At 34.5% G+C, this 26,527-nt stretch overlaps 1 protein-coding gene across 1 annotated transcript in view; it reads right to left on the reverse strand.

The window, feature by feature from the left end:
* Positions 1-26,527, reverse strand: part of LRP1B (LDL receptor related protein 1B) — a 1,450,575-nt gene that overhangs the window by 1,134,553 nt on the left and 289,495 nt on the right. Inside the window, exon 3 of the mRNA XM_057306380.1 lies at positions 14,705-14,842. Coding sequence (XP_057162363.1) covers positions 14,705-14,842 — 138 coding nt within the window. The remainder of the gene's footprint in view (positions 1-14,704; positions 14,843-26,527) is intronic.

Raw genomic sequence — 26,527 nt, forward strand, 5'->3', positions numbered from 1 at the left:
TAATGAGTTGTATCCACAAACAATTATGGGAACCCTTTAAGGAAAAAAAAATCTGCATATTTCCAGAGCCAAGCGTAGTGACTGGGTTTTATTGGATTTTCAGCAAATATTTATCTAATAGGTAAATAAAAGACAGAATAAAACAACCATATTTCTAAAGACTGATTCTATGAAGAGCATGAAACTAGCATAACTATGAAACTCTGAAGAAAACATGTTTCTGAAGCACTGAAGTGCAAGAAGAAAGCTACTTTAAGTGATAACTGACCCACGAGACAGTCTTTGGGCATGCTTTTGAATAAAAAAAAATTTTTCATATAATGCCTTTCGTCTATGCCCTCAACCCTCCCTTTGGAAGACACGATCCTCCCTTCTCTACACCTAATTAAGCTCCTTGTAATTTAAGGTGCAGCTTTCGTGATCTGACCACAAAGGTGATATAAGGAGATTGGAGTGAAGAATTCTTTGCCATCAAACAAAATGGTTGACATTGAGTCAACTTTGGATATTATTTTCTTTTGAACTATTTTTTTTTTCTTTAGTCTAGGTTCGTCTATGACATGCACACCATGTAAATATGTTATGTTCATTTTATATCATTTTCCTGCCCGTTGGATATTAAATTCACTGAAATTTCATAGTCCCCAACACCAGTTCATCAAATTTCAAGTATGTTTTAATAAATTTGTATAAATCAATTTTCCCCACAAAGCTTTTTCTCAGACATGGGATGTTTCGTCTTATTTGCTAGATCATCCATCTATTCATCCATCCATCCATTCATCCATCCATCCATCCATCCATCCATCCATCCATATTTCATTGGTAGTTCCCTGTCTATTCTATCCATTGTGATTGCATTAATCGCACCTAGTCTGCTCTATATTACTAAATTAGACTTCCATAGAGGTACTGTTAAAATAATTATAATTTAATTATAACTACCTAAAGCTGAGCATTTATTTGATCTTTACGCACATTAGTTCAGTAATAGCTTCATACCTAATCTTAGTGAAAATATATTCTCCTCCCATTATATAGTAAGAGGAGGGGAAAAATACTCCATCTTCCCCTTATATTTCTCCAGTACAATGGGTCTTAACATATCAAGTTTGTGTTCCATGCCTTGTTTATTGGTGACCATTCTTACAAAGCCAACTATAAAATCTCTTGTCCAATTGAAAAGTAAGCAAGCAACTATAATTCAAAATATTAAGTTTTAATGGCTATTACAGCATTAAATATGACCCTAAACATCCAAAGCAATGTGTCTATGATGCAGCTATTAGATCGTCATTTATTTCTAAAGAGTTAGGAAACCCATCTGACACAATTTTTCAGTTTTTATTTAGATTGGAATAGAGGGATACAAGAAGCTATACTGACAAGATAGTAAGTGAACAACCTTTCTACGACCTCATAAAGGTAACTGGACAACCCTTTAATACTCTACATTAGTAAACTTACACTGAAAACCTTCGGGCATTTCTTGTTTACATTCATATTGGTCCTTTGTAGGTATGCAGTACCTTGGTTACATGCAATAAAATAAGACATCAAAAAAGCTACACCACCCAAGTTACAGAACTAAGTGCTAACTGCCTCTTCAAAAGAATTATTATGTATTCCAGGTGTATCAGAATAGCAAAAAAATCAGTATAATTTAGTATACTGGAAATATTTATATTTGCTTTGGGAAATATTTCTCACAGAAACTATTACAAATCCAAAACAAAAAGTGTCACTTGAAATAGGAAAAGCTATTGAAGAAAAAGGGAAATATACATTGGTGAACTAAATCAACTTTAGGAGAAAAATCCAACAATCAAATAGAAAAAAACTTTAGATTTCAACACAGATACTTTAACCCAGAAACAAACAGAAACAGTCTTCGACAATAATAAAGGATGTCTCTGTATCTAGTCTTTTTGTTTTTTTAAGAGAGCTATTTCCTTCTCTCAGTAATCATTTCTATTTGAGCAAGGAGTATAATAATATAGAAGCAATTTAAAAATCTAATCTATGTTTTTATATGTGTTCCTCAAGTTCTTTTTTTCTTCTGATTTTGGGGGTTCTGAAACCCAGTGCAATGTATAAACTAGGTATACAGTAATTCCAGATTGGCAGATATTTCTGACTGCAATTCTATAACATTTGTTTCAACTCCAGGTTCTTAAAAGACATGAACTGTTAATACCAGAACAGCCATGCCAATCTTCCTAACACAGAGTGGCTAGGTAGACGAGAACTTCGGTTTCATCCCAGAAAGTTCTCCAGCTCTTCCCTTGCCCATTCAAAAGGGAAGCACACCACCACATTAATGTGGATTTACCTATTATTAAAATGAAGAGGAAAGGATTAATGTGCAGAGGGAATTTGGTACAATCACCAACATTTTCCATTCTGACTTTGATTGCTTTCAGCACACAGAATTCTTCATCTTGCTCTTCTCTTAGACAATCAGAATTTTAACTTTAGAACTCTAATGGGTATCATGTGATACTACTATCTATATTCATACTCCCTCCATTTTTCTCTTCTCTTCTCTTCTCTTCTCTTCTCTTCTCTTCTCTTCTCTTCTCATCTTTCTCTCTGTATGTGTGTGTGTGTGTGTGTGTGTATACAAAAAACTAAACAATATGTTGTTTTTACTGTGAGATTTTATTACAATATGCTTCAGTGCCTACATAATGCCTACCTACTTTTTAGGGCCATGTGGTTAAAAACTGCTTTCTTAATTGGGATCTCATAGATATGAATTTATTTGGGAGTATAAAAAATGGCAGAGGTAATCACCTGATGGGATTTGAAATTCAAAAAAAAAAAAAAGAAAAAAGAAAGAAAATTAAAGGATCCTTCAAAATAAAACAAAAATCAACAGCAATAAAATATTTGGGATGTATTTGGTTGGTTGGAAACAATTGATAGTCTTAGGGAAGCAAAACAAACCATAAAAACAACAGGAAATTTACCACAAGGGACTAAGATAAACAAAGCAGCTTAACATGATTTGGCATTCTCAAAATATTAAATAAAACAACATTTATAAATGAAGACAGACCACATAGTAAAAATAAATTACGAAATAGGGTTGGGTGACCACAGATGTGAAATAATAGCAAAGATTTTGAAATTCTGATATTTAGAAGTCTCAAGTTTAATCCCAAATTTGAAGGAATAAAACTGTAAAGTAAAGGCTGGAAAAATATGAGATACAGGGCAGAGAGTGAGGGCCAGCAACAGAGGAAGAGAGAAGAAAATGGGAAGAAAAAGGAAGAAGAAAACGAGTGAGAATGGGAAGAAGGGAAGAAGCGAGAGATAGTATCCTTCTCTTTAAACCAAATTTATCTGGGGTTTTTCTCAGGCAGCAGCCAGCCCTTACTGGCCGCCAGGAACTCTCCTCCATGGGCATTCAGTCTTGGTATTTGGGAACTCTTTGCTACAGTGCAGACTGACCCTTCTCTTACCATTTCCCAGGTGTACTGAATATTTTTATCCCTTTATACAATTTCATACTTGGAGGGAGTTTTAGTGATATTGCCTGAACATCTCATTTCACTGGTTTTCAAAACTACAGCGCCAGTTAATCACCAGGTCTCTGTCCTTTAGAATCTTCCCATAAGTTTCATCAAACATAGTACAACAACTGCAACCTATATGTGATGGGCAGTCAACTACCTGATTGCTCTATTAAAGTACATACAGCTTAAACTTCTAGTTGCTACCAAATATCCATTATCCCTTTCTTCCACGTCTGATTTTATTGAAGCAGTGTTTGTACACTTGGAAACTGCGTCTCCCAGCTTTTCATCCAAATAAGGGTGGTTGTATGTTAAAATTCTGGCCAACAGCACGGAGATAGAAATTTGGGTGTTTGGGCTTCTGTAAAGTCCTTTAAGACAGAGTTTGACTTGCTTGGTAGGGATATTTTATTCTTCTCCCTTCCTCCTGGAATGAGGATGTGATATTTGGAGTTGCAGTGGCCATCTATGGCCACTAGCCTACCCTGAGGGTGGAAGGCAGTTGAGTAGGATAATAGAAGTGAAACACGAGGAACAGAGATTATGTCATGAAATCGCCTTCCCTGCCATGGAACGTCTATCTCCGCACATTTTTTTCACGAGATTTTTTTTTTTAAGATTTCTGTTATTCATAGCCAAAGACAATTCCTAACGGATGCAACATGAGTGAACGAGGCAATATTAAGGTATAAGAAAACACATAAAGCATAATCACATGTGTCAGAAGCTCTGACAGCCAATCATAGGGAATACTAGTCATTTAAACTGTATCTTGGTTAGTTGGGAGGCAGCGGTCTATAACTTTAGAAATTTCGAAAATTTAAAACTATCTGGAGAGGTGCAAGAAAAACATGATTAACCTCTAGAAATATGTTGGAGGGAAAAGACTAAAAATTGAGAGGGCATGGAGAATTTTATAATACATTACACAAGCATTTGTTCAGAGTACAAATTGCTAAGCATTGACTGTGTTACTAAAAATGGCTGTTAGAATGTCGCTCCCTGGAGGCCTTCCAAATTGGGTAGATAGCAATCTGTCTAGGCAAGTTTGGGTTCAGTCCAGCCTAAAGGCAGATGGATGGACTGGATGACCTCTGAAAATCCCTTCTGGCCCTATTATCTTTCAGTTCTGCTTCGCACTGAGAGACAGTTATTGCTGCTTCTCTATTTGTAGTTATAGTCATAGAGCAAACCTTTGCTTCCCCCCTGCATATTGCAGATACCTCTAGTAAAGAAGGAGAAACAAAACTGAAAGGAGCAAATCACTTTAGGTAAAATGCAGGAGTGAATCTTTCTGAAGAAGAGCACATTGTTTGTTTGAGGCCAATAATTCCGCCATACTGTGGAGTAAACTTTACCCCATGAGTTACTCTACAGGAGTCCCATACACTTTTTCACTTGATCTGTTTCCTGTGGCTTTGTTTTCCCTGCCCTGTGGACTGAGCCCTTGCAGTGAAGTGACTGAGGTAGAAGTTAAATGCAAGTTTCGTTAGATGTTTCCAATCTATTACGGGTATAAGATGTATCATAGCAAGAAAAAGGATGAACTGAACCAAGGCACATTTGCATCGAAAAATTCACCTCAGCAGCTAAGTAACAGTGTTAGGCAAAATGACTAGGCTTTGACCCTCTAACCATATTTCTCTCAGTTCTGCAGATTTGCTTTGCATAATGAGTTTAAATAGGTTGGGTAAAAACCTAACTTATTGAAAAGGAACTGGAAGTCATTTGCAAGTAGGATGTAGCACTTGCAGTAAGAACTGGACTGGAAACATCAACTTATCCTGGTTTTGAAAACAAGAACAAATGAACAAAAACACAGACGCAAGGCGGAAAAATATGTATGTTTTAATTTCCTGAAATAATCAATTCAGCTAGATACCCAATACATGTAGGCTAGGAAAATCGAACAGAATACTTATGCACAGATATTTTTCTATATACGTTAAGATACAATAAATCATATATATCTAATTTATATGTAATAAATATTTAGATATTCCATATAAACTAAAAAGCAGTTTATATTATACCTTTTAATATTTTTCTCCAAACTTCTTTGAAAACTCTTAATATTTAATTGGCTTAACTAAAAATTAGACAGTTCAGATTCTTAGTGCTTCTGCTTTGAGCCATTTATTGAACTGCATAGATTTTTTTCTTGGCACTCTTAGTTTTGTACCTGCAGATTGAATAAGAACATGCCACACGTTTCAGCTAATGGAACTGAAAAGTGCTCTTTGGGCTTGCCCTTCCCATTCTCTTTTTTATCTGATGCTCAAGCCTTGGCTCACGGTCACACTGACCTAATTCAGAGGACACTCTGAGAGCACACTGATCTCACTTCGGTTGGCATCCTATGGCTTCCACAACCACAATGGGTTGTCTGGACGGGTTCTACAATCCTATTTGGCATACAGAGGTCAATCGTCAATTTCATGCTTTTGCTAAATCACAAACCTAATGGGGAGCTAGAATGCAAAGTCTCAGCTAATAGAAATAAATCTAGGTGGTGTGTTTTTCTTCAGAAATTAATCTTTAATGTGCTTCTTGTGTCTGAACACAAATATGCAAGTATATGTAGAAAGCTTAGGAGAAACTTAAAATACATAAGCATATTTCTCCATGTCTCCACATGAATGAAAAACAAATCACTGTTTGATTTGAGTATGAAGGGACTGATTATGGAAAGCTCAGAAGTCACCAGTCTTTTTTTGGGGGGGGAGGATTTTATTTATTTATTTATTTGACAGAGAGAGAGAGAGCGTGCACAAGCAAGGGGAAGAGCAGGCAGAAGCAGAGGGAGAAGCAAGCCCAATGCAGGACTCGACCCCAGGATCCTGGGATCAGGACCTGAGCCAAAGGCAGATGCTTAACCAACTGAGCCACCCAGGCACCCAGAAGTTACCAGTCTTACAGCTATCTTGTTTTTTTTCTGAATATTATTTAATATATTGAAATAGTTATGATGGCATGTGATCCAATGGAACAGGGTTTACAGTATCAGTGGTAACAGTGGAGAGAAAATGGAGCAGAAATAGTATTTTTCTGCAATTTTGAACAGATTAGAAATTCAGAATTGGAAACATTGGCTGAAGGTGTAAAAAAATCTCTTGACATCTTTCTCTATAGAATTCTCTAAAACTTCCTAGAATTCCAGATCAGGCTTAATAAATCTCAGATCTTTAATTATTTATTGGTTATTTATTGAAACAGCATTGCGTTTTTTTCTCCAATGTAGGGTTTTTCCTTCAGAATGTAAACTCTGTCTAGTGAATGACCTTAATAAGTCTCTCATTTTTCCTTCCAGATCCCATTATGAAAGTTAATTCCTAGTTTGTTTGTTTTTTTAACTTCCGATTGTAACTAGTGCAAATCTACTTCAAAGAGTTAAAATGAGCTTCTCCATTTCCTTTCTACATCCCTCATCAAATGAAAGCACTAATTTTTCTCAAGGGGATAAAGCTAATAGTCAGATTGAGACATTCAAATTCTGTAAGCTTGTTATATAGTTTTTCAGCTTGTGGTTCACTCGGCACATTTTTTTTTTTCCTGCTCAATCAATTAATAAAACTGACAGGGAACATACAGTTAGCTCAAAAATGTTTTTCAGTTGATTTTCTACAAGTCATCTTGCTCCTTTAAGAACAGGTCAGAAAGGATGTTGAAGCATAACAACTTTATGCATTTCTGTGAGTTGATATGTTAAGGCTCAGTAGTCAAAACTGGTGAACAAAACCTCAAGGTCACAGTGTTTAAACCTCGCTTTCACACTGCTTTTCTGTGTGACTCCTGGGATGCCGGTCAACTTCAGCTACCTGCTCTAATTCCTTACTTTGTAAAGTATCAAGCTGCTTGTGTCAAAAACTAAATCATGAATTATAGGGGATTTGGCTTCACATTTGAGGTTGAGTAGAGAGCTGAGGGACAGTTTGTTATAATTCATACTTTTGAATAATATTGGAACCATCATACATTTCCCAAAGTTAAGATGCATGAGGGCAAAACTTAGGCATCAACTAAGGTGCCTCTTTAGCGGTTGCTAAAGATAGGATTCTGGTTCCTTAAAATAGTAAATACGCATTCCAAATTAACTTTCATCTGAAAAGGAGTTCACTTAATATGGCTCCCTTGTCATCTGTTTTGACTTCTACTTACATGAAAGTGATACATTAAAGAATAACACCTCACATGCCTTGTTTGGGGAGCTGATTAATGTAAACAGATATGACTATTTAGCTCAAAGTTTTATGATTATAATAACGCACATTTTAATCTTCTAAGAATAAATCACAGGACCTGCTACATATATGCAACAATTCTAATCTTCTTATGCTTAATAGTAAAATATATACCACACTTATAATATTGAGAATACATCCTAGAATCATCTTCCACTCTCTTTCTCTTTATAGTTTTATAGAACGCATTTTAAGTAGGTTATATTACATTCTTATTCTAATGTAACCACTCCAGGTTCAATATCGTGTTTTTCCAGCCTCAAACTCGCCCATCTCCACTTAGAACCCTATTCATCAACCTTAAAGCACTTAAGAGTTCTTTTGAGTGTACAATGTTTTCTTAGACACCTGTGTCTCTGTACACATAGTTCCCTACTTTTGAAGTGTTCTTCCCTCATTTGCCTACCAAACTCTTAGAGTGAGACATGTATCAACTATCAGCTTTCTTGGGGAATTTTCTTGCATCCCCTCAAGCAGAAATAGATGTTCTTCATTTCGTTCTTCCTCAGCAATTTTTACATACCTCCATTTTGACATGTGAATTCTATGGAGGCAGAAAATAGGATTTTCTACATCCCCAATGCTTAGATAAGTGTTTAGAATACTCTTGGTGCTCAATAAAAGTTTACTGAAGTTAATGAATGAATTGAATATAGGGAAAACTTTATTAGTGTTTCTTTTGGCACATTTTGAAAAGTTCATTTTGGCCTCATACCTATTATTATTTCTTAAAAACTGTTCTGTTTTCCATCATATCAGGAAGAGAACTGTGAGGGAGAGATCCAGATAAATGAGTCCCAGGGACCATGAATATTCATGTAAATTAACAATTCCAAAATTAGTGGAACTATTAACGAGTTTCTTCTGTTGGAGATATTAGTAGGGTAGAGCTGGGGAAGCGGAGTTCTCTGGCTTTTTGTGGTTTTGCACAGTCCTTCTATGTAAAAAGTTGGTATGTTTTAGGTACAGGCATCATAGGAGTTGTTTCAAACCAAGTAGTCAATCTCTATATCAAAGCAATTGCTACTTCTTCTCCTACAGATATTAAGCAAACAGAATAAATACTCTACTGGGGTGTAAGTTGTGGATTCGTGTTTTTGGCTTACATCTCTTTAAAACCAAAATCAACTAGAAATAGAGTATAATTCAACAGCAATTAAAGGTCCATATGTACCAGGATTCTCACCACAGAAAAAACTGGATCAAAAAATATGGATGTAATATAAGTTAGTTTTAAATCACTGTTTACCAAGAACAAACATATAGAATCTGAGATGATGTTTTAATAAAGAATATCTTTTTTTTAAGTTACATCCTTCAGTGTTTGATCATTTTTAAGCCACTAGTATGCTTAGATGACATTTTTTATATTGCAAAATCTATTTTCTACTTATTCTTAAAAATAATTCTGTTTGGGGCCAGAGAATACTAATTAGTATATATAAACATTAATCAAAGATGTAAATCTACTACAAAAAGAGTTGCTTCTAACAAACAATAAACTACTTTAGATTATCTTTTTACATACTGGGCTATGATATAGAGCCAAATTAGTTATCCTCTCCCCAGAGTCAGTTAGCTAGTCAGCTGTCTATAGAAGTCAACATATTCAAACAAACAATTGAAATTTAACTCCAAGTCTCTTGAGCAAGATCAGTTTAGCAATCACTGCTAACAAATCAGTGTTAAGAAGTCAGATATCTGTGCAACAACATATTTCTAATTAAACAGAATTTATAAGTCAGACTCTGGAAAACGAATATACACACTTATGCATATGTGTGCATATGCCTCTGTGTGCGTATATGCATATTTAGAATAGTCTTCAGGTACACTATCCTAATTTTCACATAGGTGTCATTTGTCAATATAAACAACGTCTTTAATAGCCTTGCAAAAGGATGATACACTTCTAGAAGACCTATTCTTCTTAAGAATTGTAGCTTTGCTTCTAAAAAGCATTAATTTGGCCCTGAAATCAACCAGTGGTAAGGGTCATAGCCTTTCACTAAACTGACTCAATTACTGAAGCTAATCGCTTTGAGAGAAAATGCTTACGTTTGAGATAGATTTGAGACTACTCGATCATCTTAGCACCACTCAAGACAAAGAAAAGACTATAGCGGGATCTACTTTTAAGTTGCAGGAACTTCAATAATCAAAAGTGGTCTGAGCACATAAACCCAGGTCCTCTTGGGTAATTACAGCTGTTTTTTAGCTCTGGGCTTATTGATGTTTCAAGTGGCTTGAAAACACACTGGCAAAGTTTCTTTCTCTCCATGTGCTTTAAGCTTTATGTTGTGGACAGATACACTTCCTTTAACATTGCTTCCAATTGTACCTCTTCTCCATACCTTGCTTTTGGATTCTGCATACTGAAATTCCCTTCTCGGGCATGATAAGCTCATTTTCATTTAGAAAAGAGACTGGCAATATTTTTCGGTGGGAACCTTTAAAATGGGAATAGGACAAGATTCATTGATACAATAAAGTGAAAATAAAAGCAATGAAGCGCTCCAAATTTGTCTTTTGCATCAGCTTCACCAACCTCTTTCTTTCCTTCCTTCCTTCCTGCTAGCTACACAAGCCAATCTCACGTCCATCTGAAATCAGTGCTGTAATGACTAACTTAAAACATCACCAGAAGATAAAATATTTCTTTTCTGAAAGAATGAAAACTGGCATCCTGAATATTTGAGCTAAGGATTAATTCTTAATACTTCATTTTTAATTTTTTAATTCTTAATACTTTAAATTAAATTTATTATATTTAATTCTCTCAAATCAATTATTGCATTGAAGTAGTTGATCTGGACTAATTTCTGAATATTTGGAATATATATGAGATTTAAACAGAAGTTTTAAGGATTACTAATTGTCCTGTGGTGAGTCATTACAGATAATAAAGTTTGCTATTTTACTTCGGTCCATTTTGAGAAAGCTCTAATTTGTAAATTATTTCCAGGATATTTTAGCACTTTCTCCTAAGACTTTATTTTTGTGAATAATAACATGAAAGAAAAAAAAAAGTCACATAAATTTTTAAATATAAATCACTATCTAAAATACATTAGAATAAATACATTAAAATTACTGGAATCTAAAATAAATACATTAGAATAGATTGTGGATGGGTGCAGAAAATTGTAATTGCACATATTAGGAAAATTATATTCCAACTGACAAGTAAAGTAAAAAATTCAAATGGAATTTTAAGAATTCTGAATATGCATTATTCAAGGAGTTAGGTGATATATAAGAGAATATTATTCTTCTTTAGGTTTCATATCAAATACACCAATTAACATATTATACACTCAGAATTATGTAGGAAGACATTCAGAATAGAAGAGAGAAATCAGAAAAGAATAGTGTGTGTTTGTGTGTGCATACTTGTATGCTTGGGTGGTGAGCTTTTCAGATGTCAGAGCGTTTCATTCCCTAATTAATTTTAGTAAACTCTTCACACACTTTATCTCCTCAAATTTAAAAGGATATTGGGATGTTTGCTGGAAAACAATCATGTAGATCACATAATCTTGAGACACAGAAGACAGAATCTCTTTTTGTGCTAACATGAAGGGTTTCCATATTCTTCTAATAGAGTGAGAGCTGACAATGTCACAGAAACCGTGGTTCCCTTGTACATTGAAATGTTTGGTTATTTTGCACTGCAAATGTTCTCTAACCAGGACTGTGAATTTTAAAAAGGGGCCTCTCTTGTTCGCAGCCACTTTAGATGTTAACATCATGAATTACCTCAAGAATGTCAAATTTTAAAATAGTGTTTTGACACAGTTCAGTCGATCCATTAGTTGAATTTGTTCACTTTTTTGAATGGCTGTGAGGATTTTTGTGGAAATATCCTGTACTGAGAAGCCTTTTACTGTATAGAATGTGTTTTATTGCTCATGCAATTTAGATATGGTGATATTATTACCAATATGAAATACTACATAGGAAGAGATGAAGTTTTCTAAAATATAATGTGGTGATTTTGAACATTCTCATTGTAAAATTGTTATAAGCACATTCCTATATATAAGTACACCCATATACAAAAATCCATTTTTCTTTCTTCAGATGGAGCTAAATTATGGAGATTAAAATATCAGTGTTATAGAAAATCATTAATAATAGATATCTTTCATTATCCTCACTAGGTAGAAATTGATTTTTTTCTAGGGAACTTTCAGAAAACAATCCAGTTGATACAAAAGCATTACCAAGACCAGACTATCACCTCCAAAATGTTAAACTTTATACTCCTTATCAATTTTCATACAGGATACAAATATAGTACCAAATGTACTTTGGATCCTTTATGAGAAAGAAGAACAAAAAAAAAAGAAGAAGACATATGCATCTTTGAATCATGTCTTTGGGCTTCACGTATAATTACTTAAACAGAGTATGTGCTTAGAACACAACAAAAAGAGAAATGGATTTAGACAGAGAAAGTGATTCAGGCAGAATTGTTCTACAAGAGAAAAGCATCTCTAAAAATCAATACAATGTTTGAATTAATCTGGTTTCTTTCTTTATTATATGTCTATAGATGACAAAGTTCTTTAGAAACTTGACAGGCTGGTGCCTAATTAACTTAACAGAAAACAATTTTTCACTGGGTGTAATGTAAAATTAGGAGAAAGGTTGACGATATACCCTCCAGTAAGGCAAATAGCAAGCATAGATCCAAATATACTTCTCGTTATTTCTAAGTCCACCTCAGGTCATAATAAATTACTTGGGCATTTTAAAGCACTTCATTTGGTGAAATTTAGAAATATTTAAAGGGCTAAAGTTGTGCAATCAGCCTGCCACTAAAAAAATAAATGAAAAAGTTCGTCACTAGTGACAAAGATATGAAAGTTGGAGCAGTTAGAAACCTGAACTAGAACAGGAAAAAAGATTGAAGCATAAACAATTAAATACTCTAAATGTATCTCAGTCTGAAATATTCACTGAGCTTTTCAAAGATCAAGGTAAATTTAACACCATTTTATTTTTATTCCAATACTTTGTATTTATTTGAATCCCCTGGTTTACTATTCACATATTCCTTCATGTATTAGATCACAACTCTAAATTTTACTGGAGAACTCAGATATATTTTCCTATGATTCACAGCACTGAAATATGCTTGAGATATTCTAATTTGTGTAACCATCCTGAAGAAGTATTTGGCATTGTGATGATTTCACTCTTTTAGCTCAGTCACATGTCTATCCAAAACTTTTTTTTTTCTTAATGTAATAAGAAGGCTGAATTATAACTGAAATGTATAGAATTAGGCTCTAGACAAATATAATTAATTTCTGAAAAGAAAATTAAACTCTTTGACTTCTATCACTTCATAATTCCATACTTTACTTTTTTTTCTGTTAATATCCTTCTTTTAAATATCCAATTATACAAAAAGAATACATGTCAAAAGGTCTTTAAATTAAAAAATATCTTATTAATTATTATTACACATGTGTTAATAACTAAAACAGAATCTTCTGGCTCCTTCTGTGACCCTGCCAGAATTCAGGGTAAGAAATGAAACTCCGCCAAAGAAGGAATACCTTTAACTTCTCAGTCTGAATCTGTCCACAGAGCCAGAGTAATTCCCTCCTGAAAGAGGGAAAAGACCCAGTGACCCAGATGTTCTACGATCTCTCAACAGCCTTACCACCTTGGACTACCTTTCTAAGATTTACTCTTTTTTCCAGTGTATCTCTCCATCTCTGGTGTTTAATCCAGTTACTTCATTCAGCCCAGTAGTAGGCAACTAGAAGCCAGTAAGTTCTGACAGGACTCCAGACAGGTTTTGTTTGGTCTGTGCATTGTTGGTCACACAATGTTTTAAAAAGGAGTAGCTGACATTGAACAATGTAAGCACATATCGTTATGGAGCTCCTCCTGAAAAACTGGAACTTTTGGTAACCTATGACCTTTTTGCACATGGCAGCGATTAGTTTGTGTGAATCTGGTCAAGGACCAGACACACAACTCCGGTTTTCTATAGTTCTTTCTATTTCTTATTGTCTTACTGACCTCAACACAAAGGATAGGTTACTTACTCTTTAACTGCTCAGCTTCAATAAGTATCCTTTGTGTTATACTCAGCTGGTGGGAATTTGACTGAATTTGATTCAGTGGTTTCTTTCTGGGCTTCATCTTGGAGCCAAATTTACTTGACTGATATCTTGATTCTGTTTGCAGATTTGGGTCCTTACCTCAATCCTCAAATTTTTCTTTCTTCTTTGCTTTCTTTCTTTCTTTCTTTCTTTCTTTCTTTCTTTCTTTCTTTTTTTTTTGTTTCACATTTCATTTCCTCTCTCCAACCAGTTTTATTAGAATGTGCCAGTTCTGGTTAACTTTTTTTAACTTTTAGATTTTAATTATTTCTCCCTCCCATCGTTAATATATAGGTAAAATCATGACCACTGTAGAACATAGGTGTTGATTTTTTAAAAAGAGAGACAATTATAAGAAAGTAGGTACAACGTCATGGAAGTTGTACGTTAAGGAAACATTCCTGTAAATACATCATGCTAAAACATTGGCTTGCAGAGGTTTTACTTCAAATAGTCTTTGTTAAGCAAAGGTTCAGAGAAATAAACTTATGACACTGTATGGTATTAATCTTCTGTGACAAAGACTTCTCATTTGTCTTTTTCTCAAAAGTACTACTTTCTATGAAATATGTAATTATTTCAGAGTCCAGAGTCAAAGTCTAAATGTATTTCTTTTTCTAATGGCATTTTTCAATAAAGCACAACAGTTACAGGTTTGAAATGCGTATTGAGTATTTCTGGCAATAAAATTCTTGCGTTCTCAATAACTGATATGGTTATGGTTGAAAGAAAAGGCAGGTTATAGGTTCTTTTTGAACTTTCATTACGCTATGAAAAATTTAATAGTGTGGTTGCATTGTTTCACAAACGGACTCACCCTGACAATGCAGTCCTTCATCATACCCATCTGAGCAGTCCAAGACACCGTTGCACAGTTGGGACAAATGAATACATTTGTTGGCACCAAGGCAAGCAACGTGATTCAAGGGGCACTTGATTTCTACCTCTTCGGGACCTGAAAAAAATATAAAAATGGGTTAGTTTGGCTTTAAAACCATTAAGCACAAGAAATTACTAGCCTTAATTTACAAGACAAAACTATGGAAAATGACTACCAGAGGGCAGCTTTGACTGTCAGGGATGTCCAAATTAGCCTATGTGATTAAAAAACTAATTTTAAAAACTGCATAGGATATAAAATAGTATGCTTTTTTTTTCAAATAATACATTAAAGACACAAATATTCTTTTCAAACTTTAAGTGGCATAGATTTAAAATCTGATGGTTGGTTTGAGTCATCGATCTACCTCTTACTTTTAGATTAAGCAGGCCAGGTACTTAAACCCTGTACGTCTCAATTTCCTCTACTATGAAATATGGAGAGTGGCAACTCCTTGGCAGAGCTCTTGTTAGAACTGAATCAGGTAACATGAACAAAAATATTTTAGTGGAATTTAAATGAAGTTGTGTCAATATAAAAAATATTTCATTTTTAATCTGTTCTTTATTAAGAACAGCTAGTTATATCCTTATTTATACATGGATTTTTGTTTGTTTGTTTAAAAAATCTTTACTGAGCAATTATAATATGGCAGAATTTACTAAGGTGTGGGGAGGTGATAATGAACACAGCGTACTCATTGAGTTCTTCTGCTGATGATAACAGTACATTATATGATTACCGTTTGTATTTTTAAAGATATGCTTAGGTTGGAATACCAAGTCTTTTCTTGAAGCTCACCAATTCCAAATTGTCATCCAAAATTCAAATTGTACATTGCTATATCTAGAGTTCAGGTTGCTTATTCCTATATCCTATCTAGACTTCTTCGATAGGCGCTCTCCAAATTCCCCATGCAGTGATTCTTAATCTTGCCCAACTCTCCTAAATCCAGAGTGCAGTCATGCCATATGACTACAATCGCATGTTAATCTGACACTGATTATTATAAGAGCCCAGATTCTACAGTCAGGCACACGCAGAATTTAATCACAGCTATGTTAATACCCATGGGACATTAATTTATTAAATCAACTAAGCATTAATTTTCTCATGTGTAAATAAAACTATCGACTGAGTTTACCTTGCAGGCTTGTTGTGAATGTCAAAAGTTATTGATGGCAAAGCACTGAGCTTTGTGAGCTTTTTTGTGAGATGTGGGCTCGGAATAGGAATTCAACATGTGTTAATCATGTAAATAAATGCAGCAGAGTGGAGTTGTTAAAAGACTCTGGAGCCAGATTCTTGGTCCCATCACTTATAAACAATAAATTGAACAAATTATGTACCTTTTCTGTGATTCACCAGGTTGTTGTAGGGATTATATCAAAAGCTTTTTGTATCTTTCCCAGCAAACACTCGTGTTTGTTTGTTTTTAAGATTTTATTTATTAATTTGAGGGAGAGAGCAAGTGAGAGAGAGCACAATTAGGGTGAAGGGCAGAGGGAGAAGCAGACTCCCCACTGAGCAGGGAGCCCAACGTGGGACTCATCCCAGGACTCCAGGATCATGACGCTTAACCCACTGAGCCACCCAGGCACCCATAGTGTTTGCTGTTATCATAGGTAAGTAAAGAATGTTCCAAGATGGGAAGTTGCCGTTTTGTAAACATTTTTTTTTTTTAAAGATTTTATTTATTGTCAGAGAGAGAGCACAAGCAGGGGGAGCAGCAGGCAGAGGGAGATACGACTCCATCCTTCGACTCTGGGATCATGACCTGAGCCAAAGGCAGAAGCTTAACCAACTGAGCCACCCAGGCGCCCCTGCCTTTCCATAAAAACTTATATCACATAACTTCATTTTTATATTGTAAGCCCCCTCCCCCCCAAAATGCTGAAGTTGCCAAAAGTAAGATATGTTTTGAAATATCCTATCAAATTGAAAGATAGGTATATGTGATTTTGTTTGATGCTAAAAAGCTTTCAACATTTTGTATTTGGGGGATATAAATAAATTGTTATGATACAGTTTCACTAGATGAAGTATTGACACTAACTGGTTTCCTGGTATTTTTTTTTTCATGTATATTTATATAATTACTGGCATAAAAGGCAATTAGTTTTGTCCAATACCCATTGCTTCAAATGCACAACTCTTTATTGTAACATGTCTCTGTAACTTGAGTATCAATGTTTTAAAATATACATTTCCATAAATTAAAATACAAATACACATATTTAAATCCAAATTATAAGGATAAAAGTAAGTGAAACTCTTTTTGCCAAGTTTCTAGTATTAAATCTTATATTTATAAGATTAACATAAATTCACTTAAAAATAAAATTGAAAAATAGAAACTAGTTTTGAAAAGCTGTAAATTTCTATGACCAATGCAGTTCCTTTTAAAATTAATTGGCTGATTCTTAGAAATTTGAGAATATATATATCCTTGCATGAATGTCAGAGTAGTGTTTAGGCCAGATATATTTAGATCTCTCTGTAAAATTCCAAAAATAGCCTACAGGAAGAACACTTCAAACCTGGGAGACTTTAGAAACTTTATAGAGGCCAAAGATGACTCAGGAGTTCTTTTTAAAAGCAAGTTGTTTTTTTTTTTTTTAAAGTAATACATGTGTTGGTTCAAATCAAAGTTGTGGGTTTTTTTGGGGGGGGGTTGGCATTCTTAAGATTGTCAGGTAACTGATGAACATGATAGAGGGAGTGAAATGCACATTTCTTGTTCAGAAACAAATTTTGAGAAAACAGAAAAAAAAATGTTTGAATTTCTCAGAGGCAGTATACAAAACTATTAGATTCTTCCTAGTGATAACATGTACGGATAAAAAAAAGAAATTTGTTTGGATGAAAGAAAGAGTTAAGTAGTTTCTTTAGAAACCAGAGACTATAGTTTTCCTCATCTTTAATACACTCTTTTCTTGGCTTCCATGACTGCTGGGTAACTGGTAAGACAGCTGGTACATGGCTTGATGGATTGGACCTTAATCAGTCCCTCCCAAATCATCATATCAAAACACATTAAAACAATGACAATATTTGCAAATTACACAGAAGTAAATGAAGACAAGATTCAACTGGATCACCACTTCTACCCACTGATCTGTGTGACAGGGAGAAGAATGTGATCACAGAGACTACGTGAATTCCAAAGATCATGTCAATATTTCATTAAATGATTCATCTCACAAAAACCCCCGACATTCAAAATATTTCATAAGCAGAAATCATAATCTGGACACAGCAAGCAGCAGGGTCAGAAGCTACCTGACATATCTGGAATTACCTCTTTAGTTACTAAATCATTAGGATTTGGGGAATCTGAGAGAAGGAATGGGATGACAGGGACGCACGTGAGGAATTTCAAAATAGTACAAACATGCTTCAAAATTTTAACAAGCATGGTAGTCTTAGATTATCACTTCAGTTTTCAGTAAGGCATAGTCAGAACATTTCCAGTTCCTCAAATCTAATTTTAGGTGACCTGAACAAGGTAGCAGAATTTGAAATATAGTAATTAATTATTCGTAAGAGAAACTCTATCATTAGAAGGATTTAAAAAATAGAAACACAGGAAAATAGTATTTATATTCTTAAATTTTTTATAAGCCTTACTCAATTAGTTAAATTAGGCTTCATTTTTTAAACTGAACCTCATTTTATAAACAAGTTTTCTAGGATAATGTAAGGACGATGTGACTCATCTGTATGTTTTTTTGAATGTTTAGATTATTTTTATATAAACGTCTTACTGTGTATTCCCACTCCCTTCTCACACCCTTCTCCCAACACTGCTGAGCTGCTTTTCCCCAAGGTCTCCATGATCCCACTAACAGGGAGGCCAGAGGCAAGCAGGATCCTTCAAAAGCTGACCAGGATTCCTTTCACAGACACACGTTCTGCCATTATTTCTCAGGCCTTTTATACTCCGGTTCCACTGTTATTGTTGTTACTGTTAACTTAGCTATTCCATGAGCACACTTGCATGCACTTCACACACGCTCTTTGATGAACTTCCCTCTGTCTCTGCCTGAGAAACACACATGTAGTACCCTGCCCGACTCAATTTACAATTGTTGAATGAATGTTCAGTGCATTTTAACTCCTGGCTAATTCCCACTTTCTTCTATGTGCTAGAAGTTACCTTTTCCCACCATCAATATAGTCTCAGACTAGGTTTTATAAATATCACTTTCCCCCAACCATAGAATCATAACCATTCTCGGTTGCTGCCCACAACAAAACCAAACTCTGTGGCCCGATTTCATCATCTAATTGAAACTTAATTGACCTTACGTATAGGTTATTTTCAGTGCTTGTAGTAAACTTCATTCAGAGTCATCGCTCACCTCCCTAAAATAATCCAAATTATTCCCACTTCTGGAATTTTCTGTATGCAGTATCATCATCCGGAAAGTAAACCTTCTCTTTCACCCAACAAAATCCTTCAAGTCCAAACTCTGGCTTCTCCATCCAGTTTTCTTTGTGAAAAATAACATCACATAATGGAGAAGTTATTAAGTTTAGAGACCAAATCCTTGAATTAGAGTTTTTATCTGCCATTCATTAGTTATCTCAATTTGAGTTAAGAGCCGAACTTCAGTGAGATTCTTCTTTCACATTTGAAAAATGCGGATAATAATAGTGTCTGGCTCACATGATCATCTTAACAAGCAAATAAAATCATGGTTTGGGAAACATTATACAAATCAAGAGGGGATTTTTTGTGTGTGGGGGGGAGTGTCACTGATTCCACATTTTCTATGAACTCATACGACATTGTTTATATCACATTTTCTTATGATATAGCTTTTTATAATATAGTTTCCATGTATAGTTTATGAACTATATTGATATATACAGTTTCACATAGATTTCATGAGGCATGAAGCCTCTCATTTATTTATTTTTAATTTTATTCCCACTTCACAATATAAAATGAAATGTAGGAACAAAAATATATTGATTATTAGTTGATATAAAAATCAAGTAAAAACTGGTTATATAAAGTCATCACTTAAAAACATAAGACTTTGAAATTCAGAAACTAAAAATCATGCACTTTTGGATTGTATTTAATTATACCTGCCTATTTACTTAGAAGACTGAGGTTGGATTATATTGTGAAGAATTGTTTAGAACTCAACTTCAAGTAAAGCCTAATACTGATTTAAAAATATACACACGCACACACACACACACACATACACATATATATGTACAATACACACACACACACACATAAGGAGGAATATAGGACTATTTCTATTGGTAGGATATTTTACAATATTTAGCTTCTGAATATTGAATCTTGTGGAGATTTCCTATTTATTAAATTGAAGAGCTCATGATTTCTAAGAATTTGTGAAAACTGCCTTAAAAATTAACTTTCCTAGGATTATTTTAAAACAAATTTTTAGTGTCACTTTAAGTAATATACTAAGATTTCTGGAATGCTCTTAACCTGATTACAAATACGTAATCATTTCTATTCCAATATTTTCTTCATTTTCTTAAGAATACTTTTCCACACAATCAGATCCAGTTTCTTGGAAATATTACAAACTATTATCTTTTAAGGGGAATTCCTATGCAATTAAGTGTATACAAATATTGCATTATAACATCAGTTGTAATTCTCACAGCTGAGAAATCAGAATAGTTACAGCCTCTTATGAAAACTGTTAAGTATGTGGACCACATTATTTTTTTCTATATTGTTTGGGGAAATTAGTATATCATGTATACACATTAAATACCATATATATATATATATATATATAATTAAACATAACATTAGATAACGTAATACCTTTAAAAAAGTAATATAACTTTCCCAGAACCGTGTATTTCATAAAATTCTGTTATTTTTAAGCACAATTTACTTTTGCATGTGAACTACTTCAACTGACAAACTGATAATTTAAATGGAAGAAATAAAAGAAATTTATAGTATTTCAAGGAAAATTAAAATTGGATTTATGAGTTTCAACTTTTAAATAAAACAATATTAATTGATATCATTTGTTAGAGTAATCTACAGGCCAACAGTTGAGGATACAGGAATATGAATAAGAACTCTTAAAGATACATGTGCACTCAATCTAATAGTAACTTACTCAAATTAAATAATTTCTGTGTAATATAGATTCCAGTAATGGCTTGTGTGTTTATATATTTCAAATGGATGCTGTGAAAAATCAAGAACTGGAAAAGATGTAAAGGTGATTGATTTAGTCCAGTTGCAGTACCCTTAAGCCAGTTCTGACATCTGTCCTATTTTTAAAGGCCCTGGGGAAGGAAATTTTGCAGCTTTGATAAGTTGTTCCAAGGTGTAAAAAGTCTTTTTCTTTAGTCCTTAACTCTTCAGAAGTCTCAGTGTAGGAAAATTCCCTGCATCTAACATGAGCTTTATTTATGTATTTAATATGTGAAAAGCTTGCCTGGTCACCTAAGGAAAACTATGCCATATTAAAGCAATTCGGCTATGACCAAAGTCACCACTGTGTTTGCTATTATGCATATGAATACACGGATGGTTAGTTAAGATTCATACTGAAAACTTTCTGGATGACATCTAGAAATAATGTTAAAACAGATCTCTCTCTCTCTCTCACTCTGTCTCTTTCTGTGTGTGTGTGTATGTGTGTCTGTGTGTTCTGCTAACTTTAGAATATATCTATCAAGTGGTTTTTATCAGTTTAACTCACTGTCTGCGTCTGAATCCAACAAAAGTAGGTTGTCATAATATTCCCCTGCGCTGAATTTGTAAGCATTTAGAATACAGCTAAAATTGACAAACGGAAAATATTATATGGACATGGCTACGGTATTGTTGCCATTAATTATAACTTTGGAAAAAAAAATTTTTTCTGACCAATGGGCTGTCTTCTTTTCTGACCTTCCATTTACCGGCAAATAAATAAGAAAATAAATGAAATCATTGTTTCGTGAGGGACTGTCAATGCAGCACTGCTATTCACTAAACCCAGTGCTAATGGAGGGAACTCAGCTTTGATGGCTTTAAAAAAATTAAGTGCAATTTAGGTGTTTTAAGTGTTTCTTTATTTCTCTCCATGTATGTGTTCCTCACACATTCCTTGATTACTCAATCACCTTTCCCATCCTCACCAGCTTCTCTTTCAAAAGGTCTACAGGGTCCTTTTCCCCCTCCCTCCACCTCAGTTAAAATACATTTGTATGTTTGTTTGTTTGTTCTTTTAATTTCTTAGAGCCCTGTTCTTTGCTAGCTAACTTCATAAACGAGGTGCTCTGACAGGTAATGTATTTGCATGTAAACAAGATTCTTACAGAAACAATAGATTAACTCCAAAGATTAGAATTTCAGTCTCTTTGTAAAAAATGACAAAAGTATTTTGTTTGAGGAAAAGGGGCACTTCATTGATTGATACTCATATCACACTTCTTGCTGACAATTTTGTTTACTTGTAAATTTGGCTCTCACCTCTCTTTGTAAATGAATGAGTACATACGTAATCAACGAACCAGAAAGAAGATGCTTTCTTTCTTCAGTTTACAGAAATCCTACTGATTCCTCAAGAAGTAAAATGCATATTCTAGTCATATCTTAAAACTCCTGGGAGAAAAAGATTTACCCAATTTGCAGATAAAATAACTAAGAAAGCAGAAGATAAAATGTTCCATTTGGGAATATCTCTCTTCTGAAATACAGAACAGAGGATAAGTGTTTCATCTTTAAAGCTAATGCTTTTTCCTCTTGTTCTCTGGGGCTACTTTACCAATGGTAACCCAGTGATGGCTAACTGATTACAGTGCTGAAGTTCAGGGCAGTGTGGAAAGCCTACTCAATTTGAAGCAGAGATGGCTCCATGGTAAGAAGCATGTTAAAAGATTAATGCCTGACAGGAAAAAAACAAGCCAAAATCAGATAGTTCCATACATCCCCCAGAGAAAAGGGTTCTTATCGCAATAAAGGGACAATGAGAGGGAGCAGTCAACAGGCTCATTCACATGTCAGGACAGCTAGAGTCATTTCTTCTTTGATTCCACAAATGTGTGAGAGATTGCTTCTGATCCAAATTCTGCACACAGAGACATTACTATTGCCACCCTAAAGTGGTTTTTTTTGAGATATATATTTAAAAAAAAAAAGAATTTTTTTTTCCAGTCTCTTCTTATAGAGGCTAAGATAATAAAAGGTTAGATTCATGTCCCCAAGCATGGCCTAAAAATCAAAGGCAGCTTGGTATCAGGTAATTAATGGAAGAAAGGATTTTGGTGGTATTTGGCATAAGTGATGATAGTCGAAAGTCAAGGGAATTCTACAAATATAAATTGTTACCAAAACTCTTAAAAGACATTATTTACTCCCACCCCCCCCAAAAAAACCCAGTAAATAATAATGCCAACATTTGATAACTAAATACATAAGAAAACTAGTAAACATAATGTCTGTATTTCCTCGTTCTCAGATTAAGAATAAATAAGAAGAAAAACAGAATGAATGAGAAGAGCTATTTTGAGGACCCACTAGATGACAAGCATCATTTCTTATCCAATTATTTCTTCACCACAATGAAGATAAGATGAAAACAGCTCTACAAAAACTGAAGAACAAGAGTTTTTTCTTGTTTTGTTTTGTTTTTTATAGTGCTCATTCAAGACAACATTAAATTATACATACTGACTTAAAAAGAAAACTATCTTTCTGATTTAGAGAGAAGTGTGCTCCATGACCCTTGGTCAAACAACCCAGATCCCCTATGATATATATAGACATTGAGTAAAAAGATATTTTCTGATCCCACTGGTACATTTATCCAAATAAATGTTATTTAATAGGAGTTATTCATTTATTATTTCATTTAGATAAAAAGCTTGACATTTGCTTGGACTGAGTGGATAAGAGAAAAATGGAAAAGAGGAAAAAAATGAATATATGCCTTGAATCGCTCCATCACATTTCAAAAAAGGGATTATTTGCTGTATGTAAAAGCAAATAAACGATTGTTTGGGGGACCTGATTAGCATACAATGATTTTACAGTGAGAAGGACCAGTTAGAGCATGGATAGTTAAAATGTCTTTCACTGGAAGAACCATATTGCAAAACACAATAATTTTTATATAAGACAATTTATACTTGAGAGGATGATAGAATGTTGAAGAACCAAATTTAAAAAGCATTAGAATGATACAGATATTCTTAAGTATAACAGTATTAAATCCTTAGTAGAATGTATATATTGTATATTTCAGACCAAAAGTGGAATGTTATTGATAAAAGATACTCTTCAAAATTTAATTTTTATGCCACTCAAAATGTTAACTCTGAAAATAATTTTATGGTGCACCTTTAATGAAACCAAAGTGTTCTTTATTGCACTCTGTAAAAGTAGCATTATATTAGTAGGATAATTGCTGTTTATTGAGTACTTCCTATGTTCCAGGATCTGTGGTAAGCATATAATGTTCATTATCTTATTAAATCCTTACAAGAACATTATGAATTAGGTACTATAATTACTATTACATAGATGAAGTAATTGAAGATTGCAGAGGTTAAATACCTTCTTCAAGGTCACAGAGTCCTGATGCTATTTTTTGAATTCAGGTCTCTTATATCTTCAAACACTGGTTTCTTTACTACCCTGTGATATTGTGCTACAATCTCAATTCCCTGTAACAAAAGAAACAAATATGGCAATGAAGCCATATATGTATTTCTGTCTGTTTCTCTCTCTCCTTGTGAAGTAGATTACATAAGGATCTTGAGGAAAAGGTAAGAAAATTATGTGAGAAGTCAAAGCTGTGAAGCCACATTAAGTCCATATTTAAAAAGCTCTTATAATCAGGGGTGATCCCTCGCTACTTAACAACAGGTAAAATACACTGTACAGGCTCTTGCTTCTACAAGGAGCCTTAAGAAGGCAACTTGAGGGAGTCTTGGCTATCTGGGCATGATCCAGGATTTCTTGCTGTTGGACCCTCACCAGTTCCAGGTATGCAGGCCTGTTTGACCAGGGGGAGAGAGACAGAAAGAGAGAATGGCAGCATGGCAGTCTACTGAGGTATGCTAGGATGGCCTCTTTGTCCACTCTGGACTGAAGGAGCTTGGGATTATTTGAGAGGTTTCAGGAGGGCACTGGGTAGCAGTTGTTCAGAATCAAAATAGAAGCGTTCATCAACCAGGACAGTTGTGCCATGCATACCAGCTAAATATCAGTCATGCTTAGAAGAATTTGTGTTGTCTGTTTCTGGCAAATTCTAACAATGAAGATAGTCCCCGCATGCCTTGCCTTGACAGCAAAATATTTATTCACGACAACTTTAGGTTGTCCACAGTAAATACGAACAGGTTTTCGATGTTATGTAGTGCTAGGGTAAAGCCCCTCCTAGTGATCAACCAACTTACCCGTAGCACAAAAACCCTCCCTTTAACCATTTAATCGGTCTTTCACCATGTGCTTATTTCCACTATAAGGGGACATTCTCTAGATCAAGCAGACTGGCTACATGTCAGTTGCTACCTCTTCCTGGTAAAGTCCTGCTACTTTTGCCACTTGGCACAGCTTCAGTGCCTGGTTAGCTTGGCAGGATGGAGCCCAGCGTGAAGGATGCCAACATCACAGGTTCAAATACCATATGGTACAATTATCTGCCTTTCTGTTTTTCAGCCACAGATTTTACCTCCTAACATCTGCCAACCACATATCCTCTTCATGCTAGAACTGACACAGAGCAAATCAGTGTCTCTGAAGCACTACAAATCCCTAAAAGGAAGGACTGATACCACTTAGGACTCAGTTGCATATTTAAAAAGGCAGAGCCTTAGCCAGGCTTGAGTTTGAGTTCAATGTGCCAACACTAAACACTCAGCCAGATTCTCCCTGGGGAACTTGGTAAGGAATCACTATAGGGCCTTTGAGTGAGCTCACATAACTGCTTCAGTTCATTAAATAGCACCTTGGCTCTCTCGTTTTGAACAGAGCCGAATGTCTCCAATTTACGTGAACAATTAAACAACTGCTAAGTAAACAGTATCTGGTGAATAGTGAATCAGCAAAAGAAGTTTCTCTTGCCTCATGGAAATCATCTACTGGAAATAGCCACTTTTCTCAAAATTTTATAAAGCAATTATTCCTTTCATAGAATAGTGGATATGGAAGTTTATGATGAGTAAAGGACGAATACAGAAAACAATGTGACTGAAGTTGAAACACACACACTAACACAAGAACTATAATGTAACTAACAGTGTTGATGCAACTAACCCACTAAATTATATCTGAATGGTGAAAAATTAATGGACTAGTGATACCTGTTATTACTTACTTTACATTTATGGACAATTCTAATGACTTATAAAATTGCAATACCTCCCTGAAAATGTCTCTGGCTCAAGAAGAAAACAAAACAAAACAATAACAACAAAAGGAATTTTCTGGTTATACATGTTGAGGATTATGAAAAAGAAAAATAAATGGCATTCATATACCAGCCAGATATCCAGGGTAGGCATTTTTACTCCATCACGCTATTCTGTTTAAGGGACTTCAAATGTGATCAACTTTACACTGAATTCTGCTCTATGGTAAATACTGTTGTAGCAAAATTTCAGTAAGTCTCACTCCTGTGCCAAATCTTTTTTGTCAGGTTTATTTGCAAAGAAAACCATTGATTTATTTTTGTTTCATCTGTCCTCTCTGACCCTTCCATACCCATGGTAATGAACAGAAAAATGGTCAACAGGACCTGAAACAGG

The sequence above is a fragment of the Ursus arctos genome, unplaced genomic scaffold (assembly GCF_023065955.2).
Source record: "Ursus arctos isolate Adak ecotype North America unplaced genomic scaffold, UrsArc2.0 scaffold_1, whole genome shotgun sequence".
Classification (NCBI taxonomy): Eukaryota; Metazoa; Chordata; class Mammalia; order Carnivora; family Ursidae; genus Ursus; species Ursus arctos.